At 37.7% G+C, this 15735-nt stretch overlaps 1 protein-coding gene across 1 annotated transcript in view; it reads left to right on the top strand.

Annotated features, from left to right (window-relative positions):
* The window catches only part of LOC138332618 (phospholipid-transporting ATPase ID-like), a 92541-nt gene that overhangs the window by 24441 nt on the left and 52365 nt on the right, over positions 1-15735 (top strand). Inside the window, exon 3 of the mRNA XM_069280619.1 lies at positions 495-538. Within this exon, the coding sequence (XP_069136720.1) occupies positions 511-538 (28 nt within the window). The 5' untranslated portion in view covers positions 495-510. The remainder of the gene's footprint in view (positions 1-494; positions 539-15735) is intronic.

The raw sequence follows: 15735 nt of genomic DNA, 5'->3' as shown, positions 1-15735 counted from the left end.
TAATTTACTGAGTGGTGTTGTCAGGGGTGATGTCTTTAGGGATGGTGTCGTTATATATATAATTAGGGCTGATGTCTTATTTTTGGGGATGTAATCTTTAGGAGTGATGTCATCGGGGATGGTGTCATCAGCGATGTTGCTGTCATGAATGGTTGCATGCTTTTATGCATTCCCAGTAAGGTTTCCTTCTGTGCCATTTCTCATGTTTCTTTTAAATATCTGGCTTTGGCCAGTCAAAATAACTTCCTTTCAGCAATATTGGGGTTTATGTATAATTAGTTAGTAAAAATTTGTTTATTCATCCCTGACCTGTTTACCACTGATAAATCATGACCTACTTTATGTTTCAGGTAGAAAGGATCCATTAATATTTTATTGACTTACAATTATGAATATGTAAAAGTTACAAATTATGACATAATTCTGTTTCAGGCAGAAAAGATTAATTCATGACCTATATAATATGAAAAATTATAACCTACTTTATGTTTCAGGTAGAAGGGGTTGAAAATGTGGCCAAAGAAAGAAAAACCTGTAGGTCTGTATATCTATTCATCTTTTATATCAATAACATTAGTTATATCGTACCAAGGCTGTACTGTTTGGTATACCCCTTCCTTCTATCCCCATTGCCACCATAAAGTGTACAAAAAGCTTGAGGTGGTTTTATAATTAGTGATGGGCCGATGATTAGAAAGAAAAAAAAAAATTAAAACTGATTATGGATAAAAATTTTTAAAACCAATTAATCAGAAATTTTTTAAAGTGGTCTTAAATTTTTAGATTTGTGTCCGCAAATTTCATTTATGAAAATTAAATTCAACTGAATAATTATAATTTGCCAAAATTTTAGGGAACTCATACTGCAGTAATATTTGGGATCATCAGGATATGTAAAGGGAATCAAATAATCAAATTAGCCCAAATAATGATAACATTGTGTCCCAACCTCATTCTGACTGTGTCCTGATAGAGTGACGTCTGTATAAGTGGTAGGCCAATGGTTTGTAACTACAGTTTCAGCTCACATGCTACTTACAATTGATTTTCAATTAGGAAGAATTTTCGCCCAAATTGTCTGCCATGGTGTTACATATACACGTATCATGTCTGTTTCAATATCACATCTGCATTATTATCTCTAAAGGAAGCCTTCGCCAGTGCTTCAGGACACGTTAGGGTGCTATTGAAATGACTTTAAAATCAAGTAAAATACCAGACAAAAGTAGAGATGTTCCTATGATGGGTATATATGAATAAATACAGCTGAACCTGCCCATAAAGATTAAGTCACCATAAAAAAGAAGAAAAAGATTATAGCTATCTAGGTAAGTGGTCTTTATACACAGGTAAAATTGTGTTGAAATTGACCCTTCAGAGAACAATGCTCATATACTTAGTAAGCTAAAGCAGGTGGTCTTTGTACAGAGGTATTTGCTAAAGCATGTTTGACTGTATAATATCTTCTTAATTGGAGTGATTCTTGAATTCAACCTACTTGTACAATACATAAATCTTCCATGCTCCTATAGAATACAGTTTGTTGTCAAATAGCCGCTGTACCTATGATCATTAGGTCATCTGACCCGAAGGATCAGGATGACCTAGCTAGCGCTATAGCCATCGTGTTTCCTCCGTCGTCGTCAGCTGTGCGCCTTGCGCCATTCGTGAACTGTTTACATTTTAAACTTCTTCTCAAGTTCTACCACTGCGATTTGGCTGAAACTTGCCTGAAATAATCATCACATGGTCATGACAAAATGTTGTTATTTTTCGGGTCAATCCGAAATCCAAGATGGCCACCACATTCACCATCTTGAAACATATTTTGAACTTCTCCAGTTTTACCAATGTGATTTTGCTGAAACTTGCCTGAAAAAATTCTGACATGACCATGACAAAGTGTTGTTACTTTTTGAGTCAGTCCAAAATCTAAGATAGCCGCCATCTTGAAAGCATATTTTGAGCTTCTTCTCCAGTTCTACTTATGCGTTTTGGCTGAAACTTGTCAGAAATGATATATCCTGACATGGTGTTGACAAAATGTTCCTGGTTTGATCCCAAATTGAAGATGGCGACCATGATACCATATCCAATTAAATTTAATTTGGGGGCTGCGGTGGCCGAGTGGTTAAGATGTACCGACATATTACCACATGCCCTCCACCTCTGGGTCGCGAGTTCGAATCCCATGTGGGGCAGTTGCCTGGTACTGACCGCTGGTAGGTAGTTTTTCTCCGGGTACTCCGGCTTTCCTCCACCAACAAATCTGGCACGTCCTTAAATGTTAATAGGACGTTAAACTAATTAAACCAAACCAAATCCAATTAATTTGCTTTATATGATTACTGTCAAGCTTAAGATAGTCAGATGACCATTAAGGCCCTTCGGCCACTTGTTATTCTTCAAAACAACATTGATGCAGAATTGGTTTCACACAGTCACCCCCCAAAACAATAACAGATGCTTTACTGGTACTGCCATTATGTGCTGTAAATTCTTTAATTGATCCTCCATCATAAACTGTAGTTTTAAAGTCATTAGATTTTCAAAGATTTTGGAGAAGCAGTTAATTGAATGGTTTTAATTGTTCCGTGGAGATATTTGTATTATACATTGAGGATCGATAAAGGAATCAATCTTTCTTGGTATGAGACATTGTCAGTTGTTATTGTAGGATTTAATGATACAATTATATTAAGGGACATATCTTTAGGTATGAAATCCCATGAAAAGCAGAATAAAACGGATCTGTTTGAAATCTGTTATTGTGATATGGAATCTGAAATTGTTTATAAACGTCAGACAGAAGCTCTTGTGTGATCTTCACAAGCTCAGTTCTTATACAGCTTTGTCAGAGAAAATCTCCCCTGGAGGACTTCAGAGTTGATGTGACAATTACCCCTGCTTAGTTGGCGCTTTATAATGATAGAATAAATCCTTCAGAGCTACTTAGGACAAGATATTTTCCAGATGGAATTTTTCCTGGCATTCCATTGTGGTACTGTAACACATGCATGGGTGATCTAGGTCCAAACAACAGACTTAATGACATCCAATATTATAATAATGATACAATATATAGACCTAACTCGATTGGTTTACTATATTGTAGACCTATAAGCTCACTCCCCATCTTGTGTGACTCTAGGTCCAAACAACAGACTTAATGACATCCAATATTTCATTTTATAAGTAAAAAATGATGAATTGATTCTTATTATGATACAATATATAGACCTAACTCGATTGGACTACTCACTCCCCATCTTGTGTGACTCAGTTTACAGTAGCTGTATAAGTAACTTGAGTGGACTACTCACTCCAATCTTGTGTGACTCAGATTACAGTAGCTGTATAAGTAACTTGAGTGGACTACTCACTCCAATCTTGTGTGACTCAGGTTACAGTAGCTGTATAAGTCTTGTGTGACTCAGTTTACAGTAGCTGTATAAGTAACTTGAGTGGACTACTCACTCCAATCTTGTGTGACTCAGATTACAGTAGCTGTATAAGTAACTTGAGTGGACTACTCACTCCAATCTTGTGTGACTCAGTTTACAGTAGCTGTATAAGTAACTTGAGTGGACTACTCACTCCAATCTTGTGTGACTCAGTTTACATTAACTGTATAAGTAACTTGAGTGGACTACTCACTCCAATCTTGTGTGACTCAGTTTACAGTAGCTGTATAAGTAACTTGAGTGGACTACTCACTCCAATCTTGTGTGACTCAGTTTACAGTAGATGTATAAGTAACTTGAGTGGACTACTCACTCCAATCTTGTGTGACTCAGTTTACAGTAGCTGTATAAGTAACTTGAGTGGACTACTCACTCCAATCTTGTGTGACTCAGGTTACAGTAGCTGTATAAGTAACTTGAGTGGACTACTCACTCCAATCTTGTGTGACTCAGTTTACAGTAGCTGTATAAGTAACTTGAGTGGACTACTCACTCCAATCTTGTGTGACTCAGTTTACAGTAGCTGTATAAGTAACTTGAGTGGACTACTCACTCCAATCTTGTGTGACTCAGATTACAGTAGCTGTATAAGTAACTTGAGTGGACTACTTACTCCAATCTTGTGTGACTCAGTTTACAGTAGCTGTATAAGTAACTTGAGTGGACTACTCACTCCAATCTTGTGTGACTCAGATTACAGTAGCTGTATAAGTAACTTGAGTGGACTACTCACTCCAATCTTGTGTGACTAAGTTTACAGTAGCTGTATAAGTAACTTGAGTGGACTACTCACTCCAATCTTGTGTGACTCAGGTTACAGTAGCTGTATAAGTAACTTGAGTGGACTACTCACTCCAATCTTGTGTGACTCAGGTTACAGTAGCTGTATAAGTAACTTGAGTGGACTACTCACTCCAATCTTGTGTGACTCAGGTTACAGTAGCTGTATAAGTAACTTGAGTGGACTACTCACTCCAATCTTGTGTGACTCAGGTTACAGTAGCTGTATAAGTAACTTGAGTGGACTACTCACTCCAATCTTGTGTGACTCAGGTTACAGTAGCTGTATAAGTAACTTGAGTGGACTACTCACTCCAATCTTGTGTGACTCAGTTTATTGTAGCTGTATAAGTAACTTGAGTGGACTACTCACTCCAATCTTGTGTGACTCAGTTTACAGTAGCTGTATAAGTAACTTGAGTGGACTACTCACTCCAATCTTGTGTGACTCAGTTTACAGTAGATGTATAAGTAACTTGAGTGGACTACTTACTCCAATCTTGTGTGACTCAGTTTACAGTAGATGTATAAGTAACTTGAGTGGACTACTTACTCCAATCTTGTGTGACTCAGGTTACAGTAGCTGTATAAGTAACTTGAGTGGACTACTCACTCCAATCTTGTGTGACTCAGTTTATTGTAGCTGTATAAGTAACTTGAGTGGACTACTTACTCCAATCTTGTGTGACTCAGTTTACAGTAGCTGTATAAGTAACTTGAGTGGACTACTTACTCCAATCTTGTGTGACTCAGGTTACAGTAGCTGTATAAGTAACTTGAGTGGACTACTCACTCCAATCTTGTGTGACTCAGGTTACAGTAGCTGTATAAGTAACTTGAGTGGACTACTCACTCCAATCTTGTGTGACTCAGGTTACAGTAGCTGTATAAGTAACTTGAGTGGACTACTTACTCCAATCTTGTGTGACTCAGTTTACAGTAGCTGTATAAGTAACTTGAGTGGACTACTTACTCCAATCTTGTGTGACTCAGTTTACAGTAGCTGTATAAGTAACTTGAGTGGACTACTCACTCCAATCTTGTGTGACTCAGTTTACAGTAGCTGTATAAGTAACTTGAGTGGACTACTTACTCCAATCTTGTGTGACTCAGTTTACAGTAGCTGTATAAGTAACTTGAGTGGACTACTTACTCCAATCTTGTGTGACTCAGTTTACAGTAGCTGTATAAGTAACTTGAGTGGACTACTTACTCCAATCTTGTGTGACTCAGTTACAGTAGCTGTATAAGTAACTAACTTGAGTGGTATAAGTACTGAGGACACTACTCCAATCTTGTGTGACTCAGATTACAGTAGCTGTATAAGTAACTTGAGTGGACTACTACTCCAATCTTGTGTGACTCAGATTACAGTAGATGTATAAGTAACTTGAGTGGACTACTCACTCCAATCTTGTGTGACTCAGTTTACAGTAGCTGTATAAGTAACTTGAGTGGACTACTCACTCCAATCTTGTGTGACTCAGATTACAGTAGCTGTATAAGTAACTTGAGTGGACTACTCACTCCAATCTTGTGTGACTCAGATTACAGTAGCTGTATAAGTAACTTGAGTGGACTACTCACTCCAATCTTGTGTGACTCAGTTTACAGTAGCTGTATAAGTAACTTGAGTGGACTACTCACTCCAATCTTGTGTGACTCAGATTACAGTAGCTGTATAAGTAACTTGAGTGGACTACTCACTCCAATCTTGTGTGACTCAGATTACAGTAGCTGTATAAGTAACTTGAGTGGACTACTCACTCCAATCTTGTGTGACTCAGATTACAGTAGATGTATAAGTAACTTGAGTGGACTACTCACTCCAATCTTGTGTGACTCAGTTTACAGTAGCTGTATAAGTAACTTGAGTGGACTACTCACTCCAATCTTGTGTGACTCAGTTTACAGTAGCTGTATAAGTAACTTGAGTGGACTACTCACTCCAATCTTGTGTGACTCAGGTTACAGTAGCTGTATAAGTAACTTGAGTGGACTACTCACTCCAATCTTGTGTGACTCAGGTTACAGTAGCTGTATAAGTAACTTGAGTGGACTACTCACTCCAATCTTGTGTGACTCAGGTTACAGTAGCTGTATAAGTAACTTGAGTGGACTACTCACTCCAATCTTGTGTGACTCAGATTACAGTAGCTGTATAAGTAACTTGAGTGGACTACTCACTCCAATCTTGTTGTGTGACTCAGGTTACAGTAGCTGTATAAGTAACTTGAGTGGACTACTCACTCCAATCTTGTGTGACTCAGGTTACAGTAGCTGTATAAGTAACTTGAGTGGACTACTCACTCCAAAGTAACTTGTGTGACTACTCACTCCAATTTGTTGTAGCTGTATAAGTAACTTGAGTGGACTACTCACTCCAATCTTGTGGACTACTCACTCCAATCTTGTGTGACTCAAGTTACAGTAGCTGTATAAGTAACTTGAGTGGACTACTCACTCCAATTGTCTTGTGTGACTCAGATTACAGTTGTACGCGTGTATAAGTTACTTGAGTGGACTACTACTACCAATCTCAGTGTGAACTTGTAGATGTATAAGTAACTTGTGTGACTACTCACTCCAATCTTGTGTGACTCAGGTTACAGTAGCTGTATTAAGTTAACTTGAGTAACTTGAGTGGACTACTCACTCCAATCTTGTGTGACTCAGGTTACAGTAGCTGTTGTATAAGTAACTTGAGTGGACTACTTACTCAATCTTGTGTGACTCAGTTACAGTAGATGTATATAGTAACTTGAGTGGACTACTCACTCCAATCTTGTGTGACTCAGGTTACAGTAGCTGTTTAAGTAACTTGAGTGGACTACTTCACTCCAAAAGTTTTTTTTTTTCTTGTGTGACTCTGGTTACCAGTAGCTGTATTTAAGTAAAATTGAGTGGACCTACACTTAACTCCAAACTTGTGTGACTCAGGTTACAGTAGCTGTATAAAGTAACTTGAGTGGGACTCAGGTTACAGTATCTGTATAAGTAACTTGTTTGACTCGGTTACAGTAGCTGTATAGTGACTTTACTCCTCCCTTACCACAGAGTGACTACTTACTTGAGTTGCTGTAATACTTACTCCAATCTTGTGTGACTGGTTTAGCTGTATGTAACTTGAGTGGACTACTTACTCTCCCTATCTTTGTGACTACTTACTTTCCTGTATGTAAGTAACTTGAGTGACTGACTACTCCCAATCTTTGTGTGACTCAGGTGAGTTTATACTACTATGGATCTACTTACTCCAATATATACAAGGTTTGAGTGGACTACTTACTCCTCCACTCATTGTGGACTCCAATGTATATAGTGTGACTAAATCCAAGCTTGTGTGACTTTACAGTATCTGTCCATTAGGACTACTTACTTTCCCATACACTTGAGTGTTTTCTATGACTGACAGTATCTCAGTAGCTGTGGACTACTTACTCTAATTTATGAATCATTCTGTACAATAGAGGGACTATCATCTTGGCAATTGTGTGACTCAGTTCACTAACAGGTCATCTGTACTACTTCTTCCTCCCTAAATACAAAAGTATGTATAGATAACTTTCAGTCTCAATCAACTTGTGACTTAACAGTCCTCCCTGGTGTCATACTGGGACATGTACTTACTCATGAATAGTACAGTTTTGGAATAGATGACTCAGACATAAAAAACTAAAATCTTTGTCTGAACTACTATAATTTTAGATCTGTTTATCAGTAGCATAATTAATTTATAACTTTATGTGGAAATGTGAATCTGGACTTCAAATACTCTTGATATAAATGTGTTTGACTCAATTCAATCAAATCTTGTGTTTGACTCAGATTTACTGTAGTAATCTAGTGTTACATTGACAGTACTTAATATTGGACTATTGTCTTGACCATGGACTGAAGTAGCTTAAACTCTACTTACTTGTTGTGTATAGTTACTGTAGCTATATAAGTAACTGTATTCACTGAGAACTTTTAGGATGTGACTAGCTTATCTCTGATAAGTTTCCACTATACAGATTAAACTTTTGTGTACAGTAGCTGTATAAGTAGACTCTGAGTGGGACTTACTCACTCCACAATTCTTGGGATGACCCAGTTTTAAATTAATAGTATAAGTAACTTGAGTGGATACTTACTCCAATCTTGTGTGACTAGAAAACAGTAGCTGTATCAGTACTTGAGTGGACTACTCAACTTCCAATCTGTGTGAATCAGATTACAGTCGCTGTATAAGAACTTGAGTGGACTACTCAAACTCCACATATTGTGTGACTCAGATTACTCAAGTAGCTGTATAAGTAACTTGAGTGAGACTACTCACTCCAATCTTGTGTGACTCAGTTTACAGTAGCTGTATATTATAAGTAACTTGAATGGACTGCTCACTCCATTCTTGTGTGACTTCAGATAACACGTAGCTGTATATAGCGTAACTTGAGTGGACTACTCACTCCAATCGTGTGGTGACTTCAGATAACAAGTAGCTGTATAAGTAACCTTGAATGGAACTACTCCACTCCAATCTTGTGTATGACTCAGATAAAACAGTAGATATATAAGTAACTTGAGTGGATACTCTATTCCAAATCTTGTAGTGACTCAGATTACAGTAGCTGTATTAGTGACTTGATATTGGACCTACTCACTCCTATCTTGTATCGACTTCAGATAAACAGTAGTGTATAAATTATAAGTAACTTGAGTGGACTACTCACTCACATCTTGTGTGACTCTGATAACAGTAGCTGTTTAAGTAAATTGAAATGGACTACTCGCACTCAAATCTATGTCGTGACTCAGGAATAAATGTAGATATATAAGTAACGTGGCGTGGACTACTTAACTTCATATCTTGTGGGACTCAGATTACCAGTCGATGTATAGGTAACTTGAGGTGGAGCTACCTCACTCCAATCTTGTGTGACTCAGTTTACAGTAGACTGTATTAGTAATTTGATGTGGACTACTAACTCCAATCTTGTGTGACTCAGTTTACAGTAGCTGTTTATAAGTAACTTGAATGGATCTACTCACTCCAATCTTGTGTGACTCAGGTTTACAGTAGCTGTATAAGTAACTTGACTGTGGGACCCACTCCACTCACTAAATCCATTCCTTGTGTGACTCAGGTTATAGTCTGCTGCTAATAAGTAACTTCGAGTGGAAGCTACTATCACTCCAATCTTGTGTGACTCAGTTTACAGTAGCTGTATAAGTAATTTCTTGAGTGAGACTACTCACTAACCAAATCTTGTGTGACTCAGTTTACAGTAGCTGTTTTAAGTACTTGAGTGGACTACTCACTCCACTCTTGTGTGACTCAGTTTACAGTAGCTGTTATAAGTACTTGAGTGGATCTACTCACTCCAAGTTTACTAGTGTGACTCAGTTTTCAGTACGTTGATGTATAAGTAACATTGAGTGGAACTACTCTCTCACTCGTTAATCTCGTGTGGAACTTCAGGGACTACTTACTCCAATCTTGTACTCAGGTTACTGTTAGATGTACTAAGTCCAATCTTGCGTGTGACTCAGGTTACAGTAAGCTGTAGTAACTTGTGGATACTCAGTAACTTGAGTGGACTACTCACTCCATATTCTTGTGTGACTCAGGTTTACAGTAGCTGTATAAGTAATTCTTGAGTGGACTACTTACTCCTCCAATCTTGTTGTGACTCAGATAACAGTAGATGTATAAGTAAACTTGATGTGGGACTACTCACTCCAATCTTGTTGTGTGACTCAGATTACAGTAGCTGTATAAGTAACTTGAGTGGACTACTCACTCCAATCTTGTGTGACTCAGGTTACACAGTAGCTTGTATAAGTAACTTGAGTGGACTACTTACTCCAAACTCTTGTGTGACTCAGGTTACAGTAGCTGTATAAGTAACTTGAGTGGACTCAGGTTAGTCAGTAGCTGTATAAGTAACTTGTTTGACTCAGGTATATAAGTAACTTGAGTGGACTACTACTCACTCACTCAGGTAAACAGTAGCTGTATATAAGTAACTTGAGTGGACTACTCAGGTGTACTTAGTTTATTGTAGCTGTATAAGTAACTTGAGTGGACTACTCACTCTCCAATCTTGTGTGACTCAGGTTACAGTAGCTGTATAAGTAACTTGAGTGGACTACTTACTCCAATCTTGTGTGACTCAGATAACAGTAGCTGTATAAGTAACTTGAGTGGACTACTCACTCCAATCTTGTGTGACTCACCAGTTAACAGTAGTGTATAAGTAACTTGAGTGGACTTCTCACTCCAATCTTGTGTGACTAGTACTACTTACTGTGTGACTAAGTAGTAGTGTATAAGTAACTTGAGTGGGACTACTCACTCCAATCTTGTGTGACTAGGTTTACAGTAGCTGTATAAGTAACTTGAGTGGACTACTCACTCCAATCTTGTGTGACTCAGTTTACAGTAGCTGTATAAGTAACTTGAGTGGACTACTCATACTCCAATCTTGTGTGACTCAGGTTACAGTAGCTGTATAAAGTAACTTGAGTAGCTGTATAACAGTAACTAAGTGAGTGGACTACTCACTCCAATCTTGTGTGACTCAGTTTACAGTAGATGTATAAGTAACTTGAGTGGACTACTCACTCCAATCTTGTGTGACTCAGTTTTACATTGTAGCTGTATAAGTAACTTGAGTGGACTACTCACTCCAATCTTGTGTGACTCAGATAACAGTAGCTGTATAAGTAACTTGAGTGGACTACTCACTCCAATCTTGTGTGACTCAGTTTACAGTAGCTGTATAAGTAACTTGAGTGGACTACTCACTCCAATCTTGTGTGACTCAGATTACAGTAGCTGTATAAGTAACTTGAGTGGACTACTCACTCCAATCTTGTGTGACTCAGATTACAGTAGCTGTATAAGTAACTTGAGTGGACTACTCACTCCAATCTTGTGTGACTCAGTTTACAGTAGCTGTATAAGTAACTTGAGTGGACTACTCACTCCAATCTTGTGTGACTCAGTTTACAGTAGCTGTATAAGTAACTTGAGTGGACTACTCTCTCCAATCTTGTGTGACTCAGATCAGTAGCTGTGTGAGTGGACTACTACTCCAATCTTGTGTGACCAGTTTACAGTAGCTGTATAAGTAACTTGAGTGGACTACTTACTCCAATCTTGTGTGACTCAGTTACAGTAGCTGTATAAGTAACTTGAGTGGACTACTCACTCCAATCTTGTGTGACTCAGATTACAGTAGCTGTATAAGTAACTTGAGTGGACTACTCACTCCAATCTTGTGTGACTCAGATTACAGTAGCTGTATAAGTAACTTGAGTGGACTACTCACTCCAATCTTGTGTGACTCAGGTTACAGTAGCTGTATAAGTAACTTGAGTGGACTACTCACTCCAATCTTGTGTGACTCAGGTTACAGTAGCTGTATAAGTAACTTGAGTGGACTACTCACTCCAATCTTGTGTGACTCAGTTTACAGTAGCTGTATAAGTAACTTGAGTGGACTACTCACTCCAATCTTGTGTGACTCAGTTTACATGTAGCTGTATAAGTAACTTGAGTGGACTACTCACTCCAATCTTGTGTGACTCAGTTTATTGTAGCTGTATAAGTAACTTGAGTGGACTACTCACTCCAATCTTGTGTGACTCAGTTTACAGTAGCTGTATAAGTAACTTGAGTGGACTACTCACTCCAATCTTGTGTGACTCAGTTTACAGTAGCTGTATAAGTAACTTGAGTGGACTACTCACTCCAATCTTGTGTGACTCAGTTTACAGTAGCTGTATAAGTAACTTGAGTGGACTACTCACTCCAATCTTGTGTGACTCAGGTTACAGTAGCTGTATAAGTAACTTGAGTGGACTACTCACTCCAATCTTGTGTGACTCAGTTTACAGTAGCTGTATAAGTAACTTGAGTGGACTACTCACTCCAATCTTGTGTGACTCAGTTTACAGTAGCTGTATAAGTAACTTGAGTGGACTACTCACTCCAATCTTGTGTGACTCAGTTTACAGTAGCTGTATAAGTAACTTGAGTGGACTACTCACTCCAATCTTGTGTGACTCAGTTTACAGTAGCTGTATAAGTAACTTGAGTGGACTACTCACTCCAATCTTGTGTGACTCAGGTTACAGTAGCTGTATAAGTAACTTGAGTGGACTACTCACTCCAATCTTGTGTGACTCAGTTACAGTAGCTGTATAAGTAACTTGAGTGGACTACTCACTCCAATCTTGTGTGACTCAGGTTACAGTAGCTGTATAAGTAACTTGAGTGGACTACTCACTCCAATCTTGTGTGACTCAGTTTACAGTAGCTGTATAAGTAACTTGAGTGGACTACTCACTCCAATCTTGTGTGACTCAGTTTACAGTAGCTGTATAAGTAACTTGAGTGGACTACTCACTCCAATCTTGTGTGACTCAGTTTACAGTAGCTGTATAAGTAACTTGAGTGGACTACTCACTCCAATCTTGTGTGACTCAGTTACAGTAGATGTATAAGTAACTTGAGTGGACTACTACTCCATCTTGTTGACTCAGTTACAGTAGCTGTATAAGTAACTTGAGTGGACTACTCACTCCAATCTTGTGTGACTCAGTTTACAGTAGCTGTATAAGTAACTTGAGTGGACTACTTCACTCCAATCTTGTGTGACTCAGATTACAGTAGATGTATAAGTAACTTGAGTGGACTACTCACTCCAATCTTGTGTGACTCAGATTACAGTAGCTGTATAAGTAACTTGAGTGGACTACTCACTCCAATCTTGTGTGACTCAGTTTACAGTAGCTGTATAAGTAACTTGAGTGGACTACTTGACTCCACTCCAATCTTGTGTGACTCAGTTACAGTAGCTGTATAAGTAACTTGAGTGGACTATACTTACTCCAATCTTGTGTGACTCAGATTACAGTAGCTGTATAAGTAACTTGAGTGGACTACTCACTCCAATCTTGTGTGACTCAGTTTACAGTAGCTGTATAAGTAACTTGAGTGGACTACTCACTCCAATCTTGTGTGACTCAGGTTTACAGTAGCTGTATAAGTAACTTGAGTGGACTACTTACTCCAATCTTGTGTGACTCAGTTTACAGTAGCTGTATAAGTAACTTGAGTGGACTACTCACTCCAATCTTGTGTGACTCAGGTTACAGTAGCTGTATAAGTAACTTGAGTGGACTACTCACTCCAATCTTGTGTGACTCAGGTTATACAGTAGCTGTATAAGTAACTTGAGTGGACTACTCACTCCAATCTTGTGTGACTCAGGTTACAGTAGCTGTATAAGTAACTTGAGTGGACTACTCACTCCAATCTTGTGTGACTCAGATTACAGTAGCTGTATAAGTAACTTGAGTGGACTACTCACTCCAATCTTGTGTGACTCAGGTTACAGTAGCTGTATAAGTAACTTGAGTGGACTACTCACTCCAATCTTGTGTGACTCAGGTTACAGTAGATGTATAAGTAACTTGAGTGGACTACTCACTCCAATCTTGTGTGACTCAGTTTACAGTAGCTGTATAAGTAACTTGAGTGGACTACTCACTCCAATCTTGTGTGACTCAGTTTACAGTAGATGTATAAGTAACTTGAGTGGACTACTCACTCCAATCTTGTTTACAGTAGCTTTATATACCTAACTTGATTGTACTATTCTCCTCTTTGTACATGTGACTCACCTGTCAGCAGCTGTGTACATTAAAGGAAACAGTTTACTGTCAAAGGTATGAAATATTTACTTATGAGGACAAAACAGGTGTGAGCTGGTGTGGTTTATAGGTACATACATATATAGATGTAGGAGACGAAGTGAATCAATAATTTACTAGTGAACTTATGTTTTTTCTGGGAGAGAGATTCAGTGAAACTGAAAGTGAGATTATGATGAAGAAGACTAACTGTTTGAATAAAATTGCATTATTCTTACAAATAAACTAAGAATATCAAGTTAGAAATTCTGAAAATCTAGTTGATCAACTTTCTGATTCACTAAGAATTGTGATATTTCAGATATAATAAACTTGTCTAGAAAGTGTCATGATATTTTATGGATATTTTTAATTTGTACTTAGCTAATTGAAGTTTGATTGACACATTTTGTTTGAAAATGCTATTTTCTCTAACATTCTCAGAGTTACGGGTTTCGCTTTTGATGCTGAAGTAGCAAGTTCTTTATGTGAATACCTAGAAGGAATATCTCAGGTTTAAAAAATGAAATCTAACAATAAGCTTAATATGTATTATAACTGGTGTAGCTATTTGGTTTGACATTTCTATAGCTGAAAAAATCAATATGCTCAGTACTTATATTGGAAAGATAAATTATGTCTGTCTAGTAAATCTGGGAATTCTTCATTGTCGACCACTTATGTGGTCTGTGCCAGTAAATCCACAGCTTGCTCATCCTCAACCAATTATCTTCCATTAGGAATGTGATTGACATGTCGTGTATATTTCTAAATTGTTGTTCTCCGGAGGATTCATACTAAGTTAAAAATCATAATGGAATATCACACCAGAGGGAGCTCTCATCAAATGGCAATGCTCCTCTGTTACCAAGGAATCACTGAAGGCATCGTCTGGTTCTGTTAAATACAAAAGTGATGTACCAAAGATGGTTTTTTCAGTCATCATTTTCAAAGAAACTTTGATAATGTTTGTGTCATAGGCTGAACATGGCTGTCATGTTTCATGAACTAGTACAGTTTAGGAATAGAGTCACAATAAACACCAAATGAAAAAAAACCTTTGAAAATCCAATGAATTTTAGGTCTGTTTATCACAAAGCACATTTATTCCATTATGTGGAGAATTCGCTGAATCTGTGGTCAAATCAAGGCTTGATTCCAATGTGTTAAATTGTTAGCAGTCAATTCAAAAAGCTGAATTTACACTTTAAATTTGAAGAGACTTTACTGAATCTATAGTTAAAGGACAATACTTCATGATAGTGGAGGATTGGCTGAATTCAGGATTACTGACAGCCAGTAAAGGAGGCTGCTTAACCTATTCATAAAATACTTGTAATGGAACTATTGAGGATTAAAGCTATCTCTGATAAGGCCACTTTTAAGAACCGGGATACAGATTCCTATTTTGTGCTCAGAGAAGTTCTCTTAGATAAGGTCCCTTCCCAACAGGACACAGAGATAGTTAATGTGACTGCTTTTAAGTGATGGTTATTGTTCCATGATTAGAAATGCCTGCATCTTGTTGTTGTTGTGATGGTGGAACAAGAGTCCAAGATATTGGATATGGTTGGTATATTTTCTTTATTATTTAGGATCTGTATTTAATTTGTGCCAAGCTTGATTTGCCTTGTCTTCAGCTTTTGAAACAATAGATAATGCTAAGAAATTTTAAAACATAACCTACATAGTTTTGCTGTTGTGTTGGCTTCAAGTGTTTAGATTAAAAAAAATACAACTTTTAATATTTTATCGTCTGTTGTCTTTTCAAGGTCCTTTTGTATATAGAGACATTTAAGTTGTT

This window comes from Argopecten irradians, chromosome 10, assembly GCF_041381155.1.
Source record: "Argopecten irradians isolate NY chromosome 10, Ai_NY, whole genome shotgun sequence".
Lineage (NCBI taxonomy): Eukaryota > Metazoa > Mollusca > Bivalvia > Pectinida > Pectinidae > Argopecten > Argopecten irradians.
This window is presented reverse-complemented; position numbering and strand designations above follow the sequence as displayed.